Source organism: Taurulus bubalis (genome assembly GCF_910589615.1).
Source record: "Taurulus bubalis genome assembly, chromosome: 19".
In the NCBI taxonomy this organism is placed as follows: Eukaryota; Metazoa; Chordata; class Actinopteri; order Perciformes; family Cottidae; genus Taurulus; species Taurulus bubalis.
Window position 1 is genome coordinate 8582224 of NC_136607.1, and position 22717 is coordinate 8604940.

The 22717-nt window shown below is 43.7% G+C and overlaps 1 protein-coding gene across 1 annotated transcript in view; it reads left to right on the forward strand.

Moving 5' to 3' along the window:
- Nucleotides 1–9998: 9998 nt before the first annotated feature.
- efna5a (ephrin-A5a) overlaps nt 9999–22717 on the forward strand; it is a gene marked incomplete at its 5' end in the record, with an annotated part of 62811 nt that continues 50092 nt past the window's right edge. The window contains one exon of the mRNA XM_079234823.1: nt 9999–10123. Within this exon, the coding sequence (XP_079090949.1) occupies nt 9999–10123 (125 nt within the window). The remainder of the gene's footprint in view (nt 10124–22717) is intronic.

Consider the following 22717-nt stretch of genomic DNA (forward strand, 5'->3'; position numbering starts at 1 on the left):
ATGCAATGAAGTTGGTCATGTTATCAACACCCCGTCATGTGGCAAAGAGACAAATCTCACAGTTTTGCCTGTGAAAATACAGCCGCCGTGCTGTTGAGTCTCCAAATGTATTTGCCAGGAAATGTAAATCAGCTCCCTTTGGTGTATTGTTTCGTTTATTTCATGATTATTTTTATTCAGAGGTCCAAGACAATAACAGAGATTCCTTTCCTCACTGGAAGATGGAGTCAGTGGCCAACATGCAGATATTTTTGCCGCTCCCTCTCCACTGAGTCCCGGCTGTGCCGCTCTGCTGGGCTGGCACAGACGCTTGTGATCCATCATTACCAGCCACAGGCAATGCAGAGTCACCTCAGCCCTGCACTTCTCAGCAGGCCGTCTGCTAATTAGGAGAAGCAGAGTGTTGGGAAAGAGCTGCGGTGCAATAACATCGACAAGTTATGCATGCGTGCCCGACATAAAGCGAGGATATTTCAGATTTAGCTCAGTGACGGGGACGGTTACATCTGCCGTTATATCAGAAGTGTTGTCCTTAAATGAGACTGCTGGAAAAAGCAGGAAATGAAATGTTTAATCCAGGAGATAACATTAAGGACATTATGACACAAAATATTCCTTTTTTTGGGGGGGGCTGCATATTCATGGAGCTCTTCATATTCGTGGCAGATCAACACTTGCAGGCTACATTTCTGAAAACCACCTGCCACATAATGTGCTTTTCCTCAGGACAGGGAAACGTCAGTAAATCTTGATGACTGCTTTTAGGTGATCTTCGGAGTGACATTGTCTGTGTCGCCTGCATACCGGTGTTGCCGCTCCTCCCACCAATGCCTGGCAGCCAGTTCCTGTTGGCTGTTTGACAGTTTCACGAGGATCTGGTATGAGTATGGCTGACAACTCATATTTGGTGCTCCTGGGATATGATTTATCCACACTTGTCAGGTCTGAATGTTGTAATTTAATAAAATCCTGGGAGAAAAATACGAGCGCTTCAAGCACTTCTTCATTTACTTGCAGCTGCACTCTGAGGTGTAGTGCAGTGATGTATTTAGCAGCTGAGCAATTGTGCAAAACATTCTAAACATGCAGCGATTGATTTATGAATGATCTAAAGTTGTATAATATATATGAACTACAGGAGCTTTTTCTCTTCTTTTTTTCTCCAAAAAGATTGACCTTGTCCTGAGGCAAGATGCAGTGTGTGTGTGTGTGTGTGTGTGTGTGTGTGTGTGTGTGTGTGTGTGTGTGTGTGTGTGTGTGTGTGTGTGTGTGAATGCACATGATCCGGCCAGCTGACATTCAGGATAAACCTGTTCCTAATTGGCTGGTTTCTGTTTGATGTGAGCTCTCCTGATGTAGGAGACTGGGCTCCTGACATCATCAAGTAGATTGTCTGGCGCTCCAGTATCAGATTGTGTTCTCTCTGTTGAAACAACAGCGACCACTGCTTGAGGGCTGCATTTTATACAACATGTACACATGTATGTGGACGTGTGAGCTTGGTGGCTCATGTGGTGCATTTCAGTTCATGGCAAAAGGTGTTGGATTGGCTGAGGGCCAGTCATGTTCTGTAATCGCCAACCTGGAAAAACAATTTATTCTTTTTGAAAATGTATTAATCTTAGCCGAGTGAGTTTTTCATAAAAGGCATAAATAAAATGTGACTTGACATTCAAACCACAATATGATTTATTCAGAAAAAGTATAGAATAATCTTAGTTGCTGTATGTAAAAAAAGGAAATTCTAAAAGACACAAAATTAAAAACTAAAATATTATTATTGATTCTAGTACTGATAATTATTTCTTATTGGTCTTATGAGTTGGAGCTGAAACAATCAGTTGTCCAGCTTCTCACATGTACATATTTGCTATATATGTATATATATATATATATATATATATATATATATATATATATATATATATATATATATATATATATATATATATATATATTTGCATATTTGCTCTAAGTCATGACTTGCTTTATATTTTTGAACTCATATCTCAGTTTGCGATTTTGGACTGAACAAAAAAAGCTGTTATATTATTTCAGCTTGAGCTCGAGGAAATTGTTATGGGCACTTTATCACATTTTTCTGATTATAGACAAAACTAATACTCATTAGCCAAAACGATAATGAAAATAATCATTAGTTTTGAGTCTCATTGGGACAACCAGTTTGTTTCCAAATTGCTGCTCTGGTTATGTTTGAATCGAGAGTCCCTCATGAAAAGTATCACATACCTACCTCAACACTCCGGATGGAAATAGTTTATTTGTGCTGCTGAGTGTCTTTGCATGCTCTACCCCTATATTGCTGAGCAATAGATGTTTCCATTATGATTTTGGGGGCCCTTCCTCAGGCCGACCGCAGCACAAGTCATTTATTTGCAAAAGGCCACCAGCTTTATTGAAAAGGGTCTGTTTCATTTTCACACAGATCTTCCCAGAGGGGGATCAGATATCTGTCGGAAGCAGAGCCAGACAATGTACTCCCTCCTGTCCCTCTCGCTTCCATGACCATGCCGGGTCATGATCATAGCCCACCAACGCATTCATCCGGCAGAGACACGCGAGCTGATGAGTCCTTTCGATCATCGCCGTCCGATCAATTTCCCCATGCGCGGCGTCATTTTGTTTTGCCAGGCTGATTTTTTTATTTCATTATTATATATAATGAATGAAAGGCTAAGCTTATTTCCAGACCTTTTCATTCGAAGAACCAAAATGTGTAAGTGCTGCGAGTATAATTAATCACTTTGATGGAGATTTACTCAATGAGCAACTTCAAAGGGTCGTTTCCTGCTTTTGTTTACAAGTCCCTAATACTGTGCAGCATGTTCTCCAAGTGGGGCTAAAATACTCAATATATGTAAATATCTTTCGTGATTTTCCATTCTGCCTTTTATTACTCTCCCCAAATCTAATCTCGACTCCTACGGTTTTAGAAATAATCTAATTTTAGGGTGACACAATTTTGTTATGAGAATGGGAGAGAGTGGATTGATTGAAAGGGCAATAAGGGGCCGATCAATGAGCAGATGAGCGCCGGACATTCAGCTCCATGGCGTGTGACTTCCCGAGGCAGGTTCAGCTTCGATTGGGATAACACCCTCTCATTTAGTCCCCTAGAGCAGGGACTCTTCCTGGTTCTCGAGGTCTGCTCTGGGCCGAGGGCAGAATGAAAGCGAGGCACCTCTTGGCCTTAGCAGAGGACATTTGTTGAATTGTAGAAATGTTGGTCAACCAGATGACCACTTGAACTGGAACTGGGTTGACCAGCGGTTCACCATTGCGGACTAGAAGGGCGAATTAATTTGCGCACTGTGAAACCGAACCAGACTAAATGGAAAACAAACCAAAAAGTATCAATCCCACTCTGTGTGGGACTATAGCCAAATGAGAGCATGGCTTGGGAAAGCACCGCTTGTTGGCCGAAGGAACGGCGCTGCTAGAGATGAGTCTCTCCAGGGACGAGGCACAACAAGCTGCTAACGACCGAGACAGGTCCGGGAACATTATTGATGCTTTGTGCTCCAAAGGGGGCGAAGGGCATAAGAAAGTAAGTATGTATAAAAGGGTACTTGGGGGCACTTAAATGAACTACAAAGACACTGTGGTTGACCAGAGGGGGCACACTTTGTGTTTTTGGTGTGTCATTTCGACAAAGACATACACATGTATACGAATGCTACAAATAAAGTGGGCAGTTCTCCCCACCGCCGCCCTCTGCACACACGCCACTGGTATAAAATGTACAAATCTGGTAGGCACCCCTACCTCCCCCTCCACCACCAGCATAGCAAGCATTCCAGTGTCAGCAGCCCTCTGTCTGAATGACTTTAAGCAGGGCAGGCTCCACGGGTCACAGGCGTTACTTACCTACATGCAGGGAAACATCACAATGAAAACACTGATGAGGAGAAGTTTTTCCTCCATAAAAACACACAAGGTGTGTGTGTGTGTGTCTTTGTCAGAACTTACACACGCTCTTTGGCTTTTGTGTGCCAAGTGTGAGTTTGTGTATTTGTACTTGCAGAGGTCATGTATACAAAAAGAGTTCAACCAGGTGCCACACACAGACCTGCAAGTGCAGATCGGACAGGAATAACTCAGACCTCCCACGTCTTTGTGGCCTTAAGTCAGCCTGTCATCGTGCATCTTCTTCACATCGCTCTTCTCTCAACCTCGGGTTCACCTTAATTTGTATATTTTTCACCATGGGCCAAATCTTTTATAGGAGAAGGCTGTTCTTCTCTCGACCCTCAACGTCTACGCTCTGCACGGGGCTGCATGCAAAGGCCAGCTGGGAAGGTTCACACCGGTGTTTTAGACAGAGCGATGGAGACGGTGAGAAGGAAGAATAAACCGCTCCCTTGGGGGAGAGATAAACATTTACTTTTTCATGAGGAGATGTCGATAGCATTATGAGCAGGAGGGAAAGGGAGAAAAAAAAGAAGGTGAAAGTAAAAGTAAGTCGAATGGACAGTAATAGTAGAAAGGATGGATAGAAAGGGACAATGTATTCCAATAACAATGGCTGACCTGAGATTCTTATTTTTCTCAAACACAGCAGAGTAGGGCCTGTAGAAAGTTAAGTGGTCATAACCACTACCAGACATTCATCTGCAGGAGGAAGAAGCACAGCAAGATTTAATTTGTTTTAAATGGAAAAATTGAAAGTGCAGCACAGTCCGATCTCCCAGAAATTACTTTTGTAGGAAAAATGATGTTTGCAATGTTTGCAACTGATATATAGTAACAATTCTAGCCTGTAGAAAGGCAGTTGTGACCTTAACTTTATCATCAACGAGGATAAGAGCATAAACCATACAGCGTTAACAGGCTTTCACTATTATTGTCCAATTATAGGTCAATTATTAATGTCTGAAGTATAAATTAAGGCAGTATACTACAATGTGTCAATGTATTACATGTGAATAGTGCATGTACAGGAGTGGAAGGAGGTGATAATGAATGAACACATTGCTACACATTAGGTGTTTGAAACTTCTGCACAAAAGAAAAAAAACAAGAGGTGAACAAAATCACACATTTGTGTTTCCGGCATGTTTGGTGTACCGAATAAAGCGCCGGACACCAGGCGTTGTAGTTTTGACACCTGATTTGGATTGAGTTTTCGTCTTATTTTGAAAAGAAATCTTCAGTTGAATTTGTTGGTCTCATGTTTAGGTCTTCTATAGCATTTTGAAGCTACAGCTTTAGCAATCTCTGTTGTGCGCAGTCAACAGTGTCGTTGTTGTCTACCGCGTGGTTACTTCCCCTCTGTTTGTGTCTGCATCCAGTTGGCATCCGTATTCAGTGTTCTATCCCACCAAGTCCTCATATATATGTATATATACATATACACGTCCAAAACAAAAACAACCCACGAAAGCCCCCAAAACATATACACTAGAGGGGCACTCAGACCTCCACCTAGGCTGTTTCCAAAAGTGGAAACAAAAATGATGTGTGTAAAATGTAATGGGCTCTTCCTTGGCCCGTGCTACACCCAGTCGGCCGGTAGGTTTCCTGTAATTCTGTAGACAGACAAAAAAAAGGAAAAAAAGCAAAAACATGACCTCATTGGCGAGTGAAACACCTGAACGGATGCTGTGGAAATATTATAAGCCATTTAAAAAAAGGGAAGCAAACAAGACAATAATCCTAAATCACAATTTAGAGGAAAGAGATGTCCTCTGAGTGCAATGTGTTAAGAAATCTTTCTTCTTTTTTTGCCAAATCAACCTCCGTGCAGATCTTCATACAACAGTGATAAAATATCTCTGCTGAAAACTCAAAGTAATCAACAACAAAATATAAACAACTCAAGTGATTACAGAAGATCTTAACTGGTGTTAAGATAAAGAAAACAACATACTGAAACCGATTTTTCTTTGCAGAGCCGGGGCGAGATTACAGCGTGTTTGCCGGCTGCTAATGGAAGAGGACTGAGGGGCTGTGATGGCCGTGTCACAACGTAAACACTCAGTGGCACTTTGATGCCGCTGGTTTATTACAGATTGCATTCATAAACAAAAGCACAAAAATATATATTTAAAAAAAAGCCAGCTCTCGTTGTCGATGCCCCCACTCTGCTCGCCTCGCAGCACATCTGTGACGCAGTGTTCTGTGACAAATATAAATCTGTGGTGATATACACTTCAGGTGGGGATCTGGTTCCTCCGTGCATGCGACAATCCACTCATAAGGCCACGAGGAGCATTAGGATGCACCGCCGTGCGCGCAGCCCCACTGACCCTAATTTATAATGCCTTCATTGTCTTGGCCAACACAGACGTATATCAGGCGTAAATGAAGTAGGACAGGCACTTTAGCTGGGGAGATGAGGTGATTATAGCTCATGGATTAGTCTGCCTGGGTGAGGTGGATGATCAGCCTGACACGCGTGCGCACACACACACACACACACACACACACACACACACACGTGCACACTCACGAAAAAAAACCTCAGACCTGCAGGTTTGTGTATACACACACATTCATGCATTTACAGGACACACACGTGCATGCAGGCACACACAGACACACACACACACACACACACACACACACACACACAGACACAGACACACACACATGACTTCACTTCACTGTAGCACCCAAACAAACGCAGTGTGACGTGGATTTACTGTAAACAAAGCCCACGGGGAGATGATCATGCTGCCAGCCAGTTTGGGTTCAGTTGGCTCAGTGATGTGATGCTTCGTGGCGTACAGCAGGTGCATGTCTCTGGGATGTTCATGCTTTTTATTTTAGGTAGTGTTTTTTTTAGGTTTTCTTTGTGGATATAGATACAGTTGAGTGTTTCGTGAAGCCAGACTAGCAGCAAAGCCAGGCTTATTTCAGTAGTTTAGCCTTATTTTTTTAGGAAATGGTTTCATAAAGGCGGTTTTAGTTAGTCTGGCCTAAGATACTTAGGCCAGACTTACCCTCCAGAAGTGTCACATTTTGATATTAACTGGACAAAGGCTTTTATTTATATATATATATATATATATATATATATATATATATATATATATATATATATATATATATATATATATATATATATATATATATATATATATATAATATTCACAGAATTAGAATAGCAGCAAACTACTATTAGCCATATAAAGAAATGGAGTAAAGTCTACCTGAGCAGAGAATGTAGTCTCTCTCTCTCTTATTTTCTGCATAATAAAAACACAAAATATCACCTGACTGTGGTGCTTTATAATATGCTGATATATTGTATCTAAAAGTTAACTTTAACGTTGTTAATATTAGTATTATGGTTAGTTTTTGCAGTAATATACCACTGTTTACATTATGGAAGATGAATAAAAAGCCACGTACACGAAAATAACATCCACCTTCTCAGTATAAAAGGTAATTGTTGCATACCAACCCACTGAAGAGGCAGTGTGAACTTTAGCCACTGTGCCAATAAAACATATACAGATCAAATTAAACCATGTAAAGCATTGGATGTGATATGCCCTTTCTATTTCATTTCATTTTGCAGGTGATCACCTCAGAGCTTGCGTACTGGTTAAATAAAAAACCTCATGATTTGAAAAAGTATTTCCACCCATCCATCTTTAGTGATGCTTCTGTAGAAGCAATTTCATTTAGGTGCCCTGAGAAGCCCAGTAGTTTTGAAATAACTGTACACACCGTAGCATTCTGGGGCTCAACAGACAGAGAGGAATCGTGAACCAGCCGAGATGGAGTTCAACGAGCCTGTTCAGGTGGAATAAATCAGGCTGTTTGTGAACAGAAGGAGTGAGGAGACTGTTTAGTGTCTCTGTAAAGTTTACAATCCTCCTTGTTGAGCCCAGCGGCCCTGAGACCGGCTCCCTCAGTGGCTCCGTTGTTATGAGGAGGATTAGGCTGAAGTCGGTCTGTATCTGCTCCGACTCACTAATGGACTTTCTCCAAACTCAACCTAAATACTTATTATTTTTTTAATGGTTTAAATGTTCTCTTCTTCAGTGTGTTGAATCCTTGCTAAAGAGATCCGAAGGCGATTCCTGATGGTTTCCCCATGACCACCACTACGTGGCGCACTGAGCCACTGCACACGGCTCACTGTGGCTCTACAGCCCTGCAGCCTGAGGGAGGCCAAGTCGGAAATGTCTGTGAAACAAATGTGTGGCTGAGGGGGAAAAAAATAACTTTAAATATTATTTAGAGGCAAAATAGAGGAAATGAAAGCATTGTGCTTCTTTGCCGATAATGAGATGTGTGGCTTGTGAGGTAATTTGGTGCAGAATGGAAATTTTGTTTCCCCCCACACACAAACAACTGGAAATTCATGCCAGCTGAGATACATAACTGGTTTCAAGGCAATGTTAAAGGACCGTCTGGAAACCAGAAGGAACCCATTTCTTGTGTCAGGGAGCACTGCGTTTACTGAAAACACAATTAATTGTCAGACAATTCCTTAAAAAAAACAAAAAAAAAGGAGTTAAATTGCATTGAAAACAGCTGAACTTTGGTTCTGACTCATTTTAATGAAATCAAAGTTATGGGCAAACGTTACACTGATTGAGATCAAGTTAAATTAAGTTCAACCAGGGAAAGAAAAGAGCTCGTTGTGCAGCATGTTTGTGAAATGATCTGGGATCTGTCCGCCGGCCTGGGAAGCAGATACACCCCCCCCCCCCCCCCCTACCCCTCCAGCATCACCCTCCCACCCCCCTGGGAGGAGGGATGTTGTTTTTATAAACGAAACGCCCGTCATTCAAAACCCAAGCCAATGAGCCTCTGAGCAACCGTGAAACTGTACTCTGCAAGAAATGTCAGAGGCAACAAACAGCCCCCACAAGGATGGAGTTTATGACAACTGAGAACTAATGTATCAATTTCAAAAAACAGAATGGTGAGATTGCCTCCTGCCGCTCTGCTTTTGGGAGGAATGTCTGCAACTTGAGAAAACGTGAAGCTGCATCTCAAAAGTGGGAACGGAGCAGATATATTATTTATTTTTTTGCATAATTATTTAATTTATCCCCAGAAGATTCAACAGTCTCCGAGATTAAACGCCACAACTGCAAAAGACGAGCATTTTTTGCAGTGTGCCCCGGCTGGCACAGTAGGAGAGAGAGAGAGAGAGAGAGAGAGAGAGAGAGAGAGCGAGGGGGGAGAGAGGGGGTGGAGGAAGGGGGGTTGGTCCGGGAGAGCATGGCAGCAGCAGCAGCAGCAGCAGCAGCAGCGCTGCAGACTCGGTTGGCTTCCTCCACGTTGACAACACCGCTTCTCGCGCGCTCTCGGTGATGTCGCGGAGCCGCTCGCCAGGGGACGTTTAACCCGGAGGTTCGTGCGTGTTTACGCAGAGAGGTTTGATTTTTGATAAAACATTTTTGACCCTCCTCTGTGCGTGCGCTTGTTGTTTCGGCAGAGGGGGCAGACAGACGCGCTCGGGCTGCTGCGGGTTCAGCCGGAGCCGAGGAAGCTGCTGGTTCGAGTCTCCTTCTTTCGGGGTGATTCACACACGAGAGAGAGAGAGCCGGAGAGCGCGACGCCACAAGGACTGCGTTCCTGCGCTGTTTATCTGTTACATTCATTATTTGTTTTTTAAATATATATACATATATATCTCCCCCCTCACTGCGCACCTCGTCTCCGGGAAATTGGAGGCGAGTTGGAGAAACAGTTCGCGGAGTTGCGCCGGCGGAAGATTGTTCAGGCAGAAAGAAGCACTATTTCTCCTGAAGTAGAACTGGTTTGGTGCAAAGTCATTCTGACTGTCAGAACGCAGAGTGAGCAGGACATCGCCGTTTTTTTCTTATTTTTGTGTTTTTTTTTAAAAGGAGAGAAAGACATTTCATTGAGTCCCCAAACATCCGACCAGGGGTCTACACCTGTAAAGCGGACCAAGCGTTTCGCCGCCACATCCGCCAGAACACCTTACAACCTGATCCACAGGACGGGGACCGTACTCGACTTGGCTTCCGCGGAGTTCCAGAGCCAGAATGCCGCAGGTGGCAATGCTCCTCTTCCTCTTCCTCGTCGTAGTGGTGTGCGTGTACGGCCAGGACCCGGCTTCCAAGGTGGTGTCCGACCGCTACGCCGTCTACTGGAACCGGACCAACCCCAAGTAAGTACCCCGCTCCCCGAGTACAGGAACACCGGCACACACACACACACACACACACCGGCTCGACCCCTCGCCGTTATCCGGTTGAAGCTGCGCTCTCACCGGGTTACAGTAGTTTGAACGTTGAGTGACTGGAGGTACAGTGTGTGCCGTGTGCAGCATCACAAGAAGCCCCCCACGGTTGGAGAAGCTCAACAGAACGTCACTTTATATATTTACAATTTAAAAGCCAACCTGCCATTACATGCATTTGCAACAATGCATATGGTGGGAGCACATCTGCTTTGCATTACCACCGTGATGAACTCGTCTGCGGCACACACAACGTTGATCAAATGTGTGTGTGTGTGTGTGTGTGTGTGTGTGTGTGTGTGTGTGTGTGTGTGTGTGTGTGTGTGTGTGTGTGTGTGTGTGTGTGTGTCAGGTCCACTGCAACATGTATATGTGCCGTATTCACAGGTCGTTATTGTGATGATACAGTTTAATAATCCTCCGCGTCGGAATCAGTTTGGGAATTTCCCGAGCGGCATGAATCAGACACGACAAAGGGACACAAGCGTTATTACGCGCTATTACGCGCTTATGTTCAGTGTGTGCCGCACGTTCAGGTCGAGAATGAAACACACGAGGAGCGCAGGCACAGATGCATTCGGCTGTCTCTTCCAGTCTGCCGCCGTGGATTAGAATTGACATGATTGTTTTTGTGGTGCCAAAGGGGGGATGCATCCAGTAGCACTATGGATCATATTTGTCTTTGTAAAGTTCGAGTTTATGTGGAGCGCTGCTTCGCTCAGAAAGTTTATTTGCTGACTCAAAACATGCAGTTAAAAACTTCAAATCGCTTCCTGTTTTTTTTTTTATAAAAGTTTGTTCATACAGTCCAGATCCTTCAGTTGAAATACCAAAGTCACATTTCTGTCCTGAGTGTGTCAGGGCACCTCCCTGGGTGACTCAGTGCCTCACTCTTGGCACTTGAGCACATGGTGATATAATGAGTGTGTGTCACTTTGAATCAGTTGGAATATTTTTGCTGTTGGCTGCAGTTTTGGCATGAGTCAAAAACAAAAAACAAAAAGAATAGAATGGTTCATCGACATTTGCTCAGGGACAAGAAACTGGTCTGTTGAGCTGCAGGGGAGTTGCACTTTTAATGATGCAAATGCAAATGTTGTGGTGGCTTCAAAGGCTGGTGGAGTTCCTGCTCTGCTAACAGACAGATATCTGAGTCTGATAACAGCTTTCTGTCCCACTCAGAGGCTGCAGGTTGTTCTTTTTTCTCTCTCTCTCCTTCTCTCTTGGCCTTCCAACAGTTCCCAGTTCCCAAGTCTGGTTTCTTGGTTGCCATGCTCCCCCATCCAAGTGTCCCCTCCTCCTCCTCCTCCTCCTCCTCCTCCTCCTTGTCCTCCATCTCTTCCAGCCCCTCCCGGCCCACGCTGGGGCAGACAATAAGGGGGTACACAGGGGCATTTCAGCAGCGGCCAAGGCTCAGCGTGGCGCTCGGTCTTGTGAGAGATCCACACATGCTGAGGTCACACACTTGGTAGTAACCAGGCAAGTTGCGGGTTAAGCAGCACAGAGGGGACCCGTTGTCAGGGTCAAAACCGGGGCAGTACCGCCGGCCATGGGGCCCGGTGGCGGCCCCGGCGCGGCACCCCGCCTGGGCTTTGTCTCTGCAGAATGGGGGCTAAATAAATGAGTAACTCTAAATGACTGTCTCCTTTTCTCATTCATGACTTTAATCTAAACCTGACCCCGGCTGTATAATGTAGAAGCCCCCTCCCCGTCCCCCTCCTGACCTGCAGCAGAACCTAGCAGTATTCCGTGCGAGCTCGCGGGCCCTCGGCCCCCTGCTGTTTAATGTAACCATACTCAGCATCGGAGCCCCAGGAACCTGCTGCGGTTCAGTCCCAACTTCCAGATGAGCTTTCGTACCCCCCTCTCCTGCCTTCTCCGCTGCATATTCGACCAAAGTGGGGAGAAATGGCATCCGGAGCAGCAGTCCATACTCAGCCATTCATGAAATCCCCTACAGGAGCTCTGGAATTGAAATGGGAAGTGAATCGTGAAAAATGGAAATGCAATGACATTTTCATGCTTTTCTATTGTTTCAAAGGGGCTGAAAAGAGCCTCTATTTTTTGTGGGTAATTTAGATAAACATGCATACATGTTTGCTGCACTTTCATCTGGGGGGGCGGGGGGGCATCTTCTTGCGCTGATGCTTGTTGCTGATTAGGCTCAGACCAGCAGGAGGAAGAGAGGAGGAGGAGGAGGAGGAGGAGGGAGACTTACAGCCCTGAGGATGGTTCAGCTTCGCCTGGAGTTTGAAAAGCTTCCACTGACAGCGAGTAGCTGTGCTAGTATAAGATACTTAATGAGATTAAGTGAAACTCCAGTATCATGGAGCCTCGTTAGAAAGAAAGTGCGGAGACACGATTGATTGATTGATTGACTGAGAGGGCTTCAGATAATTGTGCCATTTTGGTATTTATTCGTAACTCCCTCGGTGTCAAGGCTGCAGTAAAAGCTTTCGCATTGTTCGCTCTCCTCTGAGTCAGTCCATTAGTCAAAGTGTGCACATGAGTAGCTGTGGCGGTTTGGAAAGTCTTGGCGAGCTCCTAATTTGGATATATTCCTGAAGAAGATGTGTAAAGAGTGTACTTGGCAAACGCCTTTTAGTTGTAGAACCAGAATGATTTCAGATATTGTCAGAATAATGAAGAGCAACGTGTATCTACAAAGTTTATAAGCTGAGGGTACAGTACGTCAACTTTTCTGGGGTGAAAAAGTAGACACCGCCTCCCCCCTCTAGTGGACCGTTCCACCCCCAACCTTCTGAGAAAGGACTGCATTGTGCAACATGTAGAGCAGAACCAGTTTCTTCACAACTTGTTGACATTTCCAACAACAGACTCTTTAATGATAAACTAAAAACACCTGATGGCTCATTAGAAAGTGAGAAACAGATTTTTGTTTTAAATGCAATGAAGGAACAGCAAACTGTGGTACGTGGCACCATACAAGCTGAGCCGTAGACACTGTGGTTTTATTGTGACAGTGAAGGATAATGTGGAGCTGCTGTTATGCTGCGTGGGCCTTGTGCCATTGACAAGGACAGAGTTAAGTTGTAACAAATGATTATTGAATAATTTATAGAAAGATCAGAGGCTGTGGTGTCAGTAGCTAGTTGCTGTTGTCTGATCTATGTAGTATTAATAATGTATCTATTAAATATTAGTTACAAGTTTCTAACACCTTCTATAGTTTGCCTATTAGAAAGTTGTAAATGTTAAAAAAAAGTTCTCAATACAGCCTATTAAAGACCTTTGGAGTATGAACAAAGGATATAACAATAATAAAGCCATTAGTTGCAATTGATAAACCTTTTATTGTGTGCCTTATCATAAGTTTATAGCATTTATCCTTTTTTTGGTGATTCATAAAATGCTATTAACCATCAATAAAGCCATTAGTTATGGCTTATAAAGCCAGCATTAAGTATGCCATATAAGAAAGTGGCAACGAGACAAGAAAACAAAACCCGTAAAATAATTTGAAAAAACTGTAGCGTTTCGTGGTGGAAAAGCTCATGTAGGAAAAAATGAGTCACAGATGTTCCTTGTCAGCTTCGCCGTCTGTGGCGGCAACCAAATGATGGCATAAAGTGTATGAGCGGGGTATTTACTGCTGCTCTGACAAGGAGCTATTAGTGAATTCCCTGCTCACCAGCTATTTAGCTGCTTCATTAAAACCCACCCTGGTCCATATGGTCCGCACGCAGGCGTTGCCGAGGCCCAAGGTGTTTATTTGCTGCTGATAGGTGGGATCAACGGAGAATCGGGGCCGAGTTCCGTCCCTAATCTCCCAAGCTGTTTGTGTCTCCGACGCCATGGAAACTGATACCCCCTCGTCATCAAAGAAGCTCATTGGGTGGGACTAAGGACCTGACAGCTGGGGGAGAGGGATTCCAGCATTCAGCGAGAGCACCGTCACCCCAGGGGTTTCCTTTAATCCCTGATAATGCCCATCCAAAGCTTCCCCCAGCAGATGCAACATATTTCTCCATTAGACAATCAAAGAGTTGCTTCAGAGGCCAGTTTGCATGTGTGATAGAAGGGTGGTTATTGACTTTAAAAGGCCTCTGATGTTCTTCACCGGATGTACTTGATTGCCTTTTTTTTGGTTAAGTTCTACCTCAGAAAATGGGAGCCAGCTCCTCGACTTGACACTTGGCCCACATTTCTTTAAATAGCGACCTCCGCTATTTGCTTTTCCTCCTCTGCTCTCTTTTTAATCTCCACTTAAAGAAACAATACTTCATTTCTCCCCCTCGGTGGCGAGCCGATGTTGTGATAGTTTCCCAGTGGCATTGTGAGTTGCCCCGTTCGCATTGTTCCCACTGTTTACCCTCGCTTTCCCCTCTCAGCCTTCTCCCGGGCTCCCTGCCGCTCGGTTCCGCTTGGATAAAAAAAAAAACGGACAAAAAAAAAGAAAGGGAAACCACGTCCAAATATTGACTGGGTCTCAGGACCGCGGCCCTCTCCCAGGCGCTGGCACCGAGCGCCTGAAAGGCCGCCATTGTTCCGCTCGTACTCAGTGGCCCGTAGCTGGCTTTTCGCTGTGCAGGGAGACACACTGGGAGGAGGAGGCGACGGGAGAGGTGGCTGTGGAGAGCGTGCATATGTTATCCGAGGTGGGGAAGGGGGATTAGAGCAGGAGGGACAATACAGTCGCGGGGGTGAGAGAAACTTCCTCATAAGAGGCCAGAGGCTACGACGGGGGGGTGGGGGACAGTGTTCAGGGCCGCGGAGTCCCGGGGAGGGGTCAGAAATGTTTCCACTCTGAGGAAGTGTCAATCACGAAAAGGCATCAAAGACAGAGAGAGCTGACTGAATGTGATTTCCTTCAGAGAGGGTTCAGAAACTATCAATAAACTGAAGATGAGAGGCTTCTTATCTGAGGTTTACCTTCCATTTTATTACAAAGTGCAGGAGCATTAAGCCTCCCCGCATGCACTCCAGTCTCTCAGCGCCCGAAATGAAAGAGCAGATAGGACGTCTCCTTCGTATCGCGAAGGTTTGAGACCACTCGCTGGACTTTAATCAGTCGTACCTTCCAGAATGCACTTAATAAGGACTCGGCTTTCTGCAGAGGGGGAGGTGGGGAGGTGGGGTGGAGGTCCTGCGGCGACGACCCCGTCATTCCCCGCGCTCTCTCCGACCCCGCCTGCAGAGAGAAGCGGCCCCGGCCCTCCCCCTACGCCCTGACTAACAAGGCGAGGGCCCTCAGGCTGCCGGGCGTGATTGACAGGAAGTAGTGACGAGAGGTTACTAATACGTGTGGCCGCTTTATTGGTCCTCGGCGACGTTCCTCTCAGGCTCCGGCACAGCAACTGGGGTTACGATCACTGCGTTGCGAGTTGGTGCTTGTTCTTGTTACGACGAGAGTTTCCATCTTGAAAACGTATTTTATTATCATCGTCGCCAAAGTCTCTTTTTCCATTAGGGCCAGCACATCCGCCGGTACAGCACGATTACGTCAACCAAACTCTAAGAGAAGTCAACTTGTTTCTAGAATTTTCTAGAATTTAGTGTCAGTTGGTTGCCAGAATAAAGTAAATCACTGAACTCTGCCCATGCAGCATCATTCCCTACGGTTCTGATGCCATTTTTCTTTTACTTCAATCATTTTCTCGAGCGAAGTCTCGCTCTCTCGAAAGAAGACTGAATAAGGTAAAGCACTGAATTGAAATAAAGAAAAACATTACTTCCTATTGAATTAAAGGAAAAACGTAATAATGTTTCAGATACAAATATATATATTTTTTTAGATACAGACAGTATCTTGAAAGAAGAAAGAAAGCAGATCACAGCAGTAGAATCAACGGATCACATAGATTTTTTTACTGTAAAATATATGAAACAAATCACTGTTACACTGTTACTCAGAATTTTGGAGAATTGATTGTCAGTATCTTGAAAAGGAGAGAGGTGGAGGTAAATTGCTGCACCAGAATCACTTAAATATCTATTTAGAAATAAACCTATCAATGCAGCACAAAGTCACTTCTTCTGTCAACATCTTGATATTCTTGATCTAAAAAACCTGAAGTAAATCTGTCAGCAATATGGTTATTTCAACTGGTTTTCAATACATTTATAAACCTCTTTCAAGAAATCATCATCTTGAGAGAAAAAAAAAATGTCCTGAAAAAAATCATTGAATTCAAATTCACTGAAAATGTGAAATGGAAAACCGGTTGAAATGATTTTCAGATTCTTTTCAAGTATTTGAGACATTTGCTACTTTCCTAACCCATCGTGTCCGCACCAGATACGGTGAGAGTTTGGCATCCTGTGTTTGATATGCGCGACACTCAATGGATTAGCGGGGGAAGAACTCTTCAGGCCTAATCTCAGTCTCACTCCGCTGCACAGAGGTTCACTTTTCTGCCGTTTTAATCTTGGCGGGGGCTTTCTTTTCTGTGTACGCTGTTTAAATGTGAGTGGTGAAATGGCATCCCCTGTGTCTTTGTAGGCACCGGTGAGGGTATTAGCAAAGAGGCTCTAAGGGGCTTAAGAGGTCAGCCCTCCCTTTGTGCGGAGACACAAAACACTTCCTGTGGGACCCTTCACCCCTCTCTGTTCTCCCCTCAGAAAGCCAGGCCCTGCCTGACCATTCACATTAATCAGCCTTAGCGCCTAATGACTGCAGTAAAGCTTCTAAAAACTGCCTCTAAAAAGATCCGAAAGAGCCACTAAGCTGCTAACAGACACACAGAATCAAAGACCGCAGGGTGGGTGCTCGGCCGTGCTAGAGGCCCTTTATAGTCTCATGGACCGCAAGGAAATAACCAAACGGGAGTTTTTTGAGAGTTTGTCGAGAGTAGAGTCCAAGGAGCGCTGTGCGATGCGCTCGTACTGTAAAATATACAATTGTACCAAGAAATCTTCTCTTCTAGTCGCTCTGGAAGTCTTCCAAGCTATTTTGCATTGATTATAGTGCAACTATTGGCCATATATGATGTGTTTTTCTCTTTTTTTAATTATTATTATTTGTTGTGAAACATGTTGAACTAATACACTCGACTGGTTCCAGCTCTAAAACTGTGACAAAAGCGGTCGTACTTAACAAATAAAGTGATGTATTAACCGGAAAAGTCAGAATAAGTCCGCAATGATGCCTGCATGTTGTGTTGTGTTTAAAAATGAGTAAAAGAACCCCAAATCCCCAACACAGACATATATGCAAGTGTGTGTGTGTGTGTGTATGTGTGTGTGTGTGTTACGCCGTGCCCAGGTGTGTCCAATGCTGCTGAATCAGGTCTGTAGCCCTGTAGAAGGAACCAAACAGAGGCAAGTGAGTTGATAAAAAGGAGATTTCTTTTTCTTTTTTTGTTGCAGCGTAGAAGTTAAAAGGTGCATTCCCATACTTCGTAGAGTGCATATGAAGGGTGACTGGCTTCAACATGGCTGTTGGGTGAACCAGCAGTGTTTTCTCTCTCACGTTAGAAGCGAGTGGCTGTTAGCGGTTGTTAAGCTTCACGTTGGACTCAAGGCTCTTGTGCGCCTGTGGTCCTGACTTGTTCGCCGCGATGTCTCCTCTGCTTTAAGACAAATGGAGGCAATGAGAGAATTGGCACGTCGGTCGACTTGAAATCAAATACAATTACGGCCGAAATGTCTATTGGCTCGAGCGTGATCATTTTGACGGCGAGGGCCAAAACCTCCAAGTAAATGTTTTGGGAAGTACATGTGGGTCACCGCGGCTTTTGGAGGGAGGCCTGGAACCAAAAGTTGCGTTTGTACCTCCTCGTCAGGGCGACGTTTCCTACATTTTAAACGGCTGCTGACTCGTAGCTTTTTTCTGTGTGTGTATCTTGGAAGAAATTTCGCTCTTCCAGTCAAGGTTTGGTGACTCGCGCGTGATTCACGTTGTCGGCACGTACGGACCAAAACCTCTCCGGATGAGGCAACAATCTGCTTTTCTGGGAGATGCCGCCACTGCCTAATTGCTTTTGTCCCCCCCCCCCCCCCAGTTCAAATGTCTGGTGTAATCATTGGGGTATGAGGCTTTATCGGCTCACGGTTTAGGAGCCGGACCACAACAGACGAGCAGCCCCGTTCTCGCTGGTTTCAGCCTCCCCGCCGTGCACGACTATTGGAAAAGGCAATTGTTGTGCGTCTGTGTGCGTGCGAGGATCAGTCGTTGTCGTCGCGTGAACTTGGTGTGACTTTGCGGGACCTTTCGTGTGGCCCCCTGGTCCGCCGGGACTCAAAGTGTTTCCTCCTGCTGGATTTCAGCACGCTCGGTGCTTTGCGACTCATGAAATATTAAAAAAGCTTGTTTGTGATCTCACGATACAGACAAACCTTCACACGCAACCAGAAGAAATCCAGGTCAGGACTTTAATGGAGAGGTCGACATCATGTCGGGTTTCCTTTTTTTTTTTAAGTTCTTTTTTTTTCTGGCCCGCGTTCCTTTTAGTGATGAATGGCTGCGATTAAATAGCTTTTTGGTATTTTATCGTCGCACAACTTTGAGTTGCGGGGTCATTAATTGAAATCTCAGACTGCCAGGATGTTGCACGCTTTCCACACACGTGGCTGACTTCTCCTCCTCTTCGCCTTTTCAATGCGCTGTGTGGCGGAGCGGGGAGCACACGGGCAGCCATTTTCCAAATTCGACTCCATTTTGTTTCAGGGGGGTGGAAAAAAAGTAGGTTACGAATCCTGGGACGTCACTTGAGCGTTTTCTGATCTTTTCTGATCCCACACTCCTACTCCTGCAAATAAATCTCATTCTTTTCCAGACACAAAGGACTTCTCGGAAGTCTTTTATGCCTTCTACCAAGTTCTTGAAGTCAGATTTTCAAAAAAATTAGAAACATATCAGAATGAAGTTAAAATGTGTTTTCGGATATCATGTCTTTCTTGATTTTTTTTTCTTTTTTCTTTCTTTCTTGATTCTATTGCAATGACCTGCTAAATTATTTTCAAAATATAGATTTAAAAAACTATTTATATTGATTTCTTTTGGACACGAGATGAATATTCTCTCATGAACGGACAGCATTAACCTTTTAGAAGAGCATTTAGATTTTAAGCTAGAATTTATATGATTCTGCAAATTGCTGACTAAAGAGATCCCCTGACTTGTGTTGCGTTGCCACTTAGCCTTATTTCATCAATTACTATTATCTCTGAAGGTAGACCAATAAAGATACAATTCGGGGCAAAACGAGGAGCAGCACTGAAAAAAAAAAAAAAAAAAAAATATCCACCTCTACAAACAAACAAAATTCAGTTTTGTTGTTGTTGTTTTTTCTCCAGAAATTGGCTGATAAACAATTTGATCTGATTTGAAATCTGGTCCAAAAGACGTGATTCAGATCCGTTCAGATGTTGGCGAGACGACTGCTGTGTTGTTTCTGGTCTCTTTCAAAGAACCAAACATCTAGTTTTCTTGAGATGTGCGTGAAGCACTTTTCACACTCGTATCTTGAGAGCAAATCATTTCACAAATCGATTACCTCGAAACAAGTTGAATAATGCGGTTTCACATTTTTTGCGTGTCGAGATTGTTCGTCTTCGATGGAGAATCTGATAATCCGTAAATTAGGTGAAATTAATTTTCACGACTGCTGAGTCGGCAAATTTTCTGCAACAACGTCTGCCACTGATTGACCTACTAACACAATGAATGAGGCCGTGATGTGTTTGTTTGTGGAGTGTGTCCCTGCCGTCCTGTTCGAGCTGGCACCGTGGCCCGCTCATATCGGCGGCGCGGCGCGGCGGGGAGCACGCTGGGCAGACGCTGCGAGCGCTAGCGCTGATGATCCCCTTTTATGTCTTGGCTCCATCAGGGCCCGGAGTTATTCTAGTGCATAATTGATGGAGGAGTTAGAATAGCAGAAGTAATGCGATGAGAGGGTGCAGCCAAGCGGAGCGAGGGATCGCGTGCGTGGGGCTGCAAACATTGCAGGGGACGAGAGGAGGGCATCTGGCGTAACAGGTCCCAGCGCTGAGCCGACACAGAATGTGCCGCCGGCTCAGCCAATCACAGCGCTCCTCTTCCCCGCCAATCAGGCGTCTCCACTCGAGTGGAGTACTACGTTCTCATGAATCGGGGCGAGAGGCTCCTTCGTTGTTGGTGCTTCTCTGGCGGCCTTCTCCTTCTTATTTGCGGGATTAAAGCCGATTCTGATGTATAATTGAAATAATGACATTTTACCGTGACCGGGAAAGGAATGTTGTAAATTACCGTCGGGGTGTTTTGGGCCTCAGAAGGCTTCCTTTGTCCCCGTTAGTGGGTTTCTGACGACGGCTTTGCGCTATGAGCAGTGACAGGGTGGATATCACACCTAGACGAGCACCTACAAAGAGAAACTAATGGCCCGACAAGCCGGTATTGTCTGTTGAACAAAAGGGACGAGGTCACCTGTCCCGTCCGGCTTCAAAGAGACGACGGACTCCGAGGGAACAAATAAAAGAACAGGAGTAGCGACGGGTTTACGCTAGCCCAAAGTTTCACTGTGATTTAGTGTCAGGAAGTTAGTTTTCTTTAAAGCAAAGAATTTGTCTGAAATTATCAATATAATCTGAAAAAATACAACATTTATTCACTTCAACAAATATACATTATGTGAATGATTTCCCCCAATAAGAAGATAAGTTAAGAGTTAAACAAAAATGATGAATAAACATTTTAAAAGAAACGAAAATGCTCACTAGTTAGTACTTAATGTACATATTTTTAGACTTGATGCACTTTTCAGAATTTTGTTGTTTCAACTTAACAAAAAAATCAAAAAACACTTCAGATCAGTCTTTAAGACCTAAGAATAAAAAACTAAAAACAAGAAGAAAATCTGGAGTTGAGATAAAAACACTTCTTTTTTAGTTCAAGCTCATTCATTTAAGAAAAGAGAGAATCAATTTTGTGAAATAACACACAATTAAAATCACGAAAATGACTTTTCAATCTGTAAAAAGAAAGATTCAAACTGGAAAATGTCCATTTGGAATAACTTGCATTGGAAAATAAGAAGTTTTTTTGCACCGTAATCACCGGAAAAATCTGGTCTCCTATTACCCCGACCAGACGACTCCTACGTACATGCAGCGTTTGTTGTGTGGCCATTTGTTTCATATTCGTTGTCTTAATATGCACAGCGTACATTAGACCCAGCTAATGGGAATTTATTGTAATTTCACAGGCAGTGAAAGTGTTCTTTTAATTATCCAGCAGCCAGCGTAATGAAAACAGTGAGTTGTGCAGAGTTTTGTGTGTGGCGGTGCAGACGGTAGCCGGTGGTGTCTGAAGTCGGCTCCGAAACATAGACCTGTCCAGCGGAGCACTTAGAGGCCACTGGACCGGGACTCTGCCTATTAAGATCATAAAATCCAGCTCATAAAGATGTTTTATTTGTTTCCTGAGTGTGCCGGCTGCTTAGGTTTCCATCAGAAGTCTTTATGGCTCACTGCTCATATTTCTGTCTCTGGATGGAGGTTACTATTAAGTTTTAGTGGTTTAGTTTACTTTTGTAAGTAGCAAAAGCGTGGTCACCAAAAGTTCACTAATTGTTTTTTGTTTTTGTTAATGGACTTTTTTATTTATTTATCCGCCAACTTTTGACATTTTTCACATTTTTCTGGTATGGTCATAATATCTACATTACAGGGAGAACCAATTAAAATGCAAGAATAATGTGTTCAACTTTTTAGATAAATATTAAAATCATTAGTGTGAAGAAAAGTTCCCCAAAGTATGTAAAACAAAATTATATGTGAATGTGTTTTATCAGATTATTTGCCTGCAACTACGTAGATATTCTATGTTACTCATAAATCATGGTTTATACACAATTTCTAAAAATGTTATTTATATTCTAAGTGACTTCAAAATATATTTTTAAATGTAAATCATTTTAAAATATGGTTTTCCTTTTTTATTGTAGCCTAAACAATATCATTTTCCATTAAATTTTCTTTAGAATGAAAATACAACAAATGCATAGGCCCTATTCATTACATTGTGATATGCTTTGTGTATGCATTTGCTTGCATTTGTAATATTGTATGTTTTCCAGTTTGTAATATTATGTTACAGTTACACTTACTTCAACCTATAATTAATTAATATTGTGTTTAAATGTACAGATTGTATTAATTTAATAGCATTTTAACAGTGAGACAAAAAATTTAATAAAAATCTGTCAATCTAGAAAATTTCAAATTTGTCGTAATCTATTCATTTATTATTTTTTTTTTTTACATTTGTAATAAAATTAAAATTTTGCATAGTTGTAGCCATGATTTAGGAAAATGAAGTCGGGATTGAACCTCGCTCTGATGTCGTTGGCTCTGGGTTTCACGTCAGCTTCATAATGGGCCCCTCTGAATATAGGCTGAAATAAAGCGGAAGTGTTGATCGAAGAAGAAGGGGAAAAAAAAGCGTTGAAGTCCTGTGACTGCTCATCTGGGTCACATGGTTCTTCCAGAAGTAATGCTGGTGAGGTCTAGACACGCGATACACGGGGGGGTTAGAGAAACACGCCGGCTAAGACGTCACACGCGTTCACCATCCACTCCTGC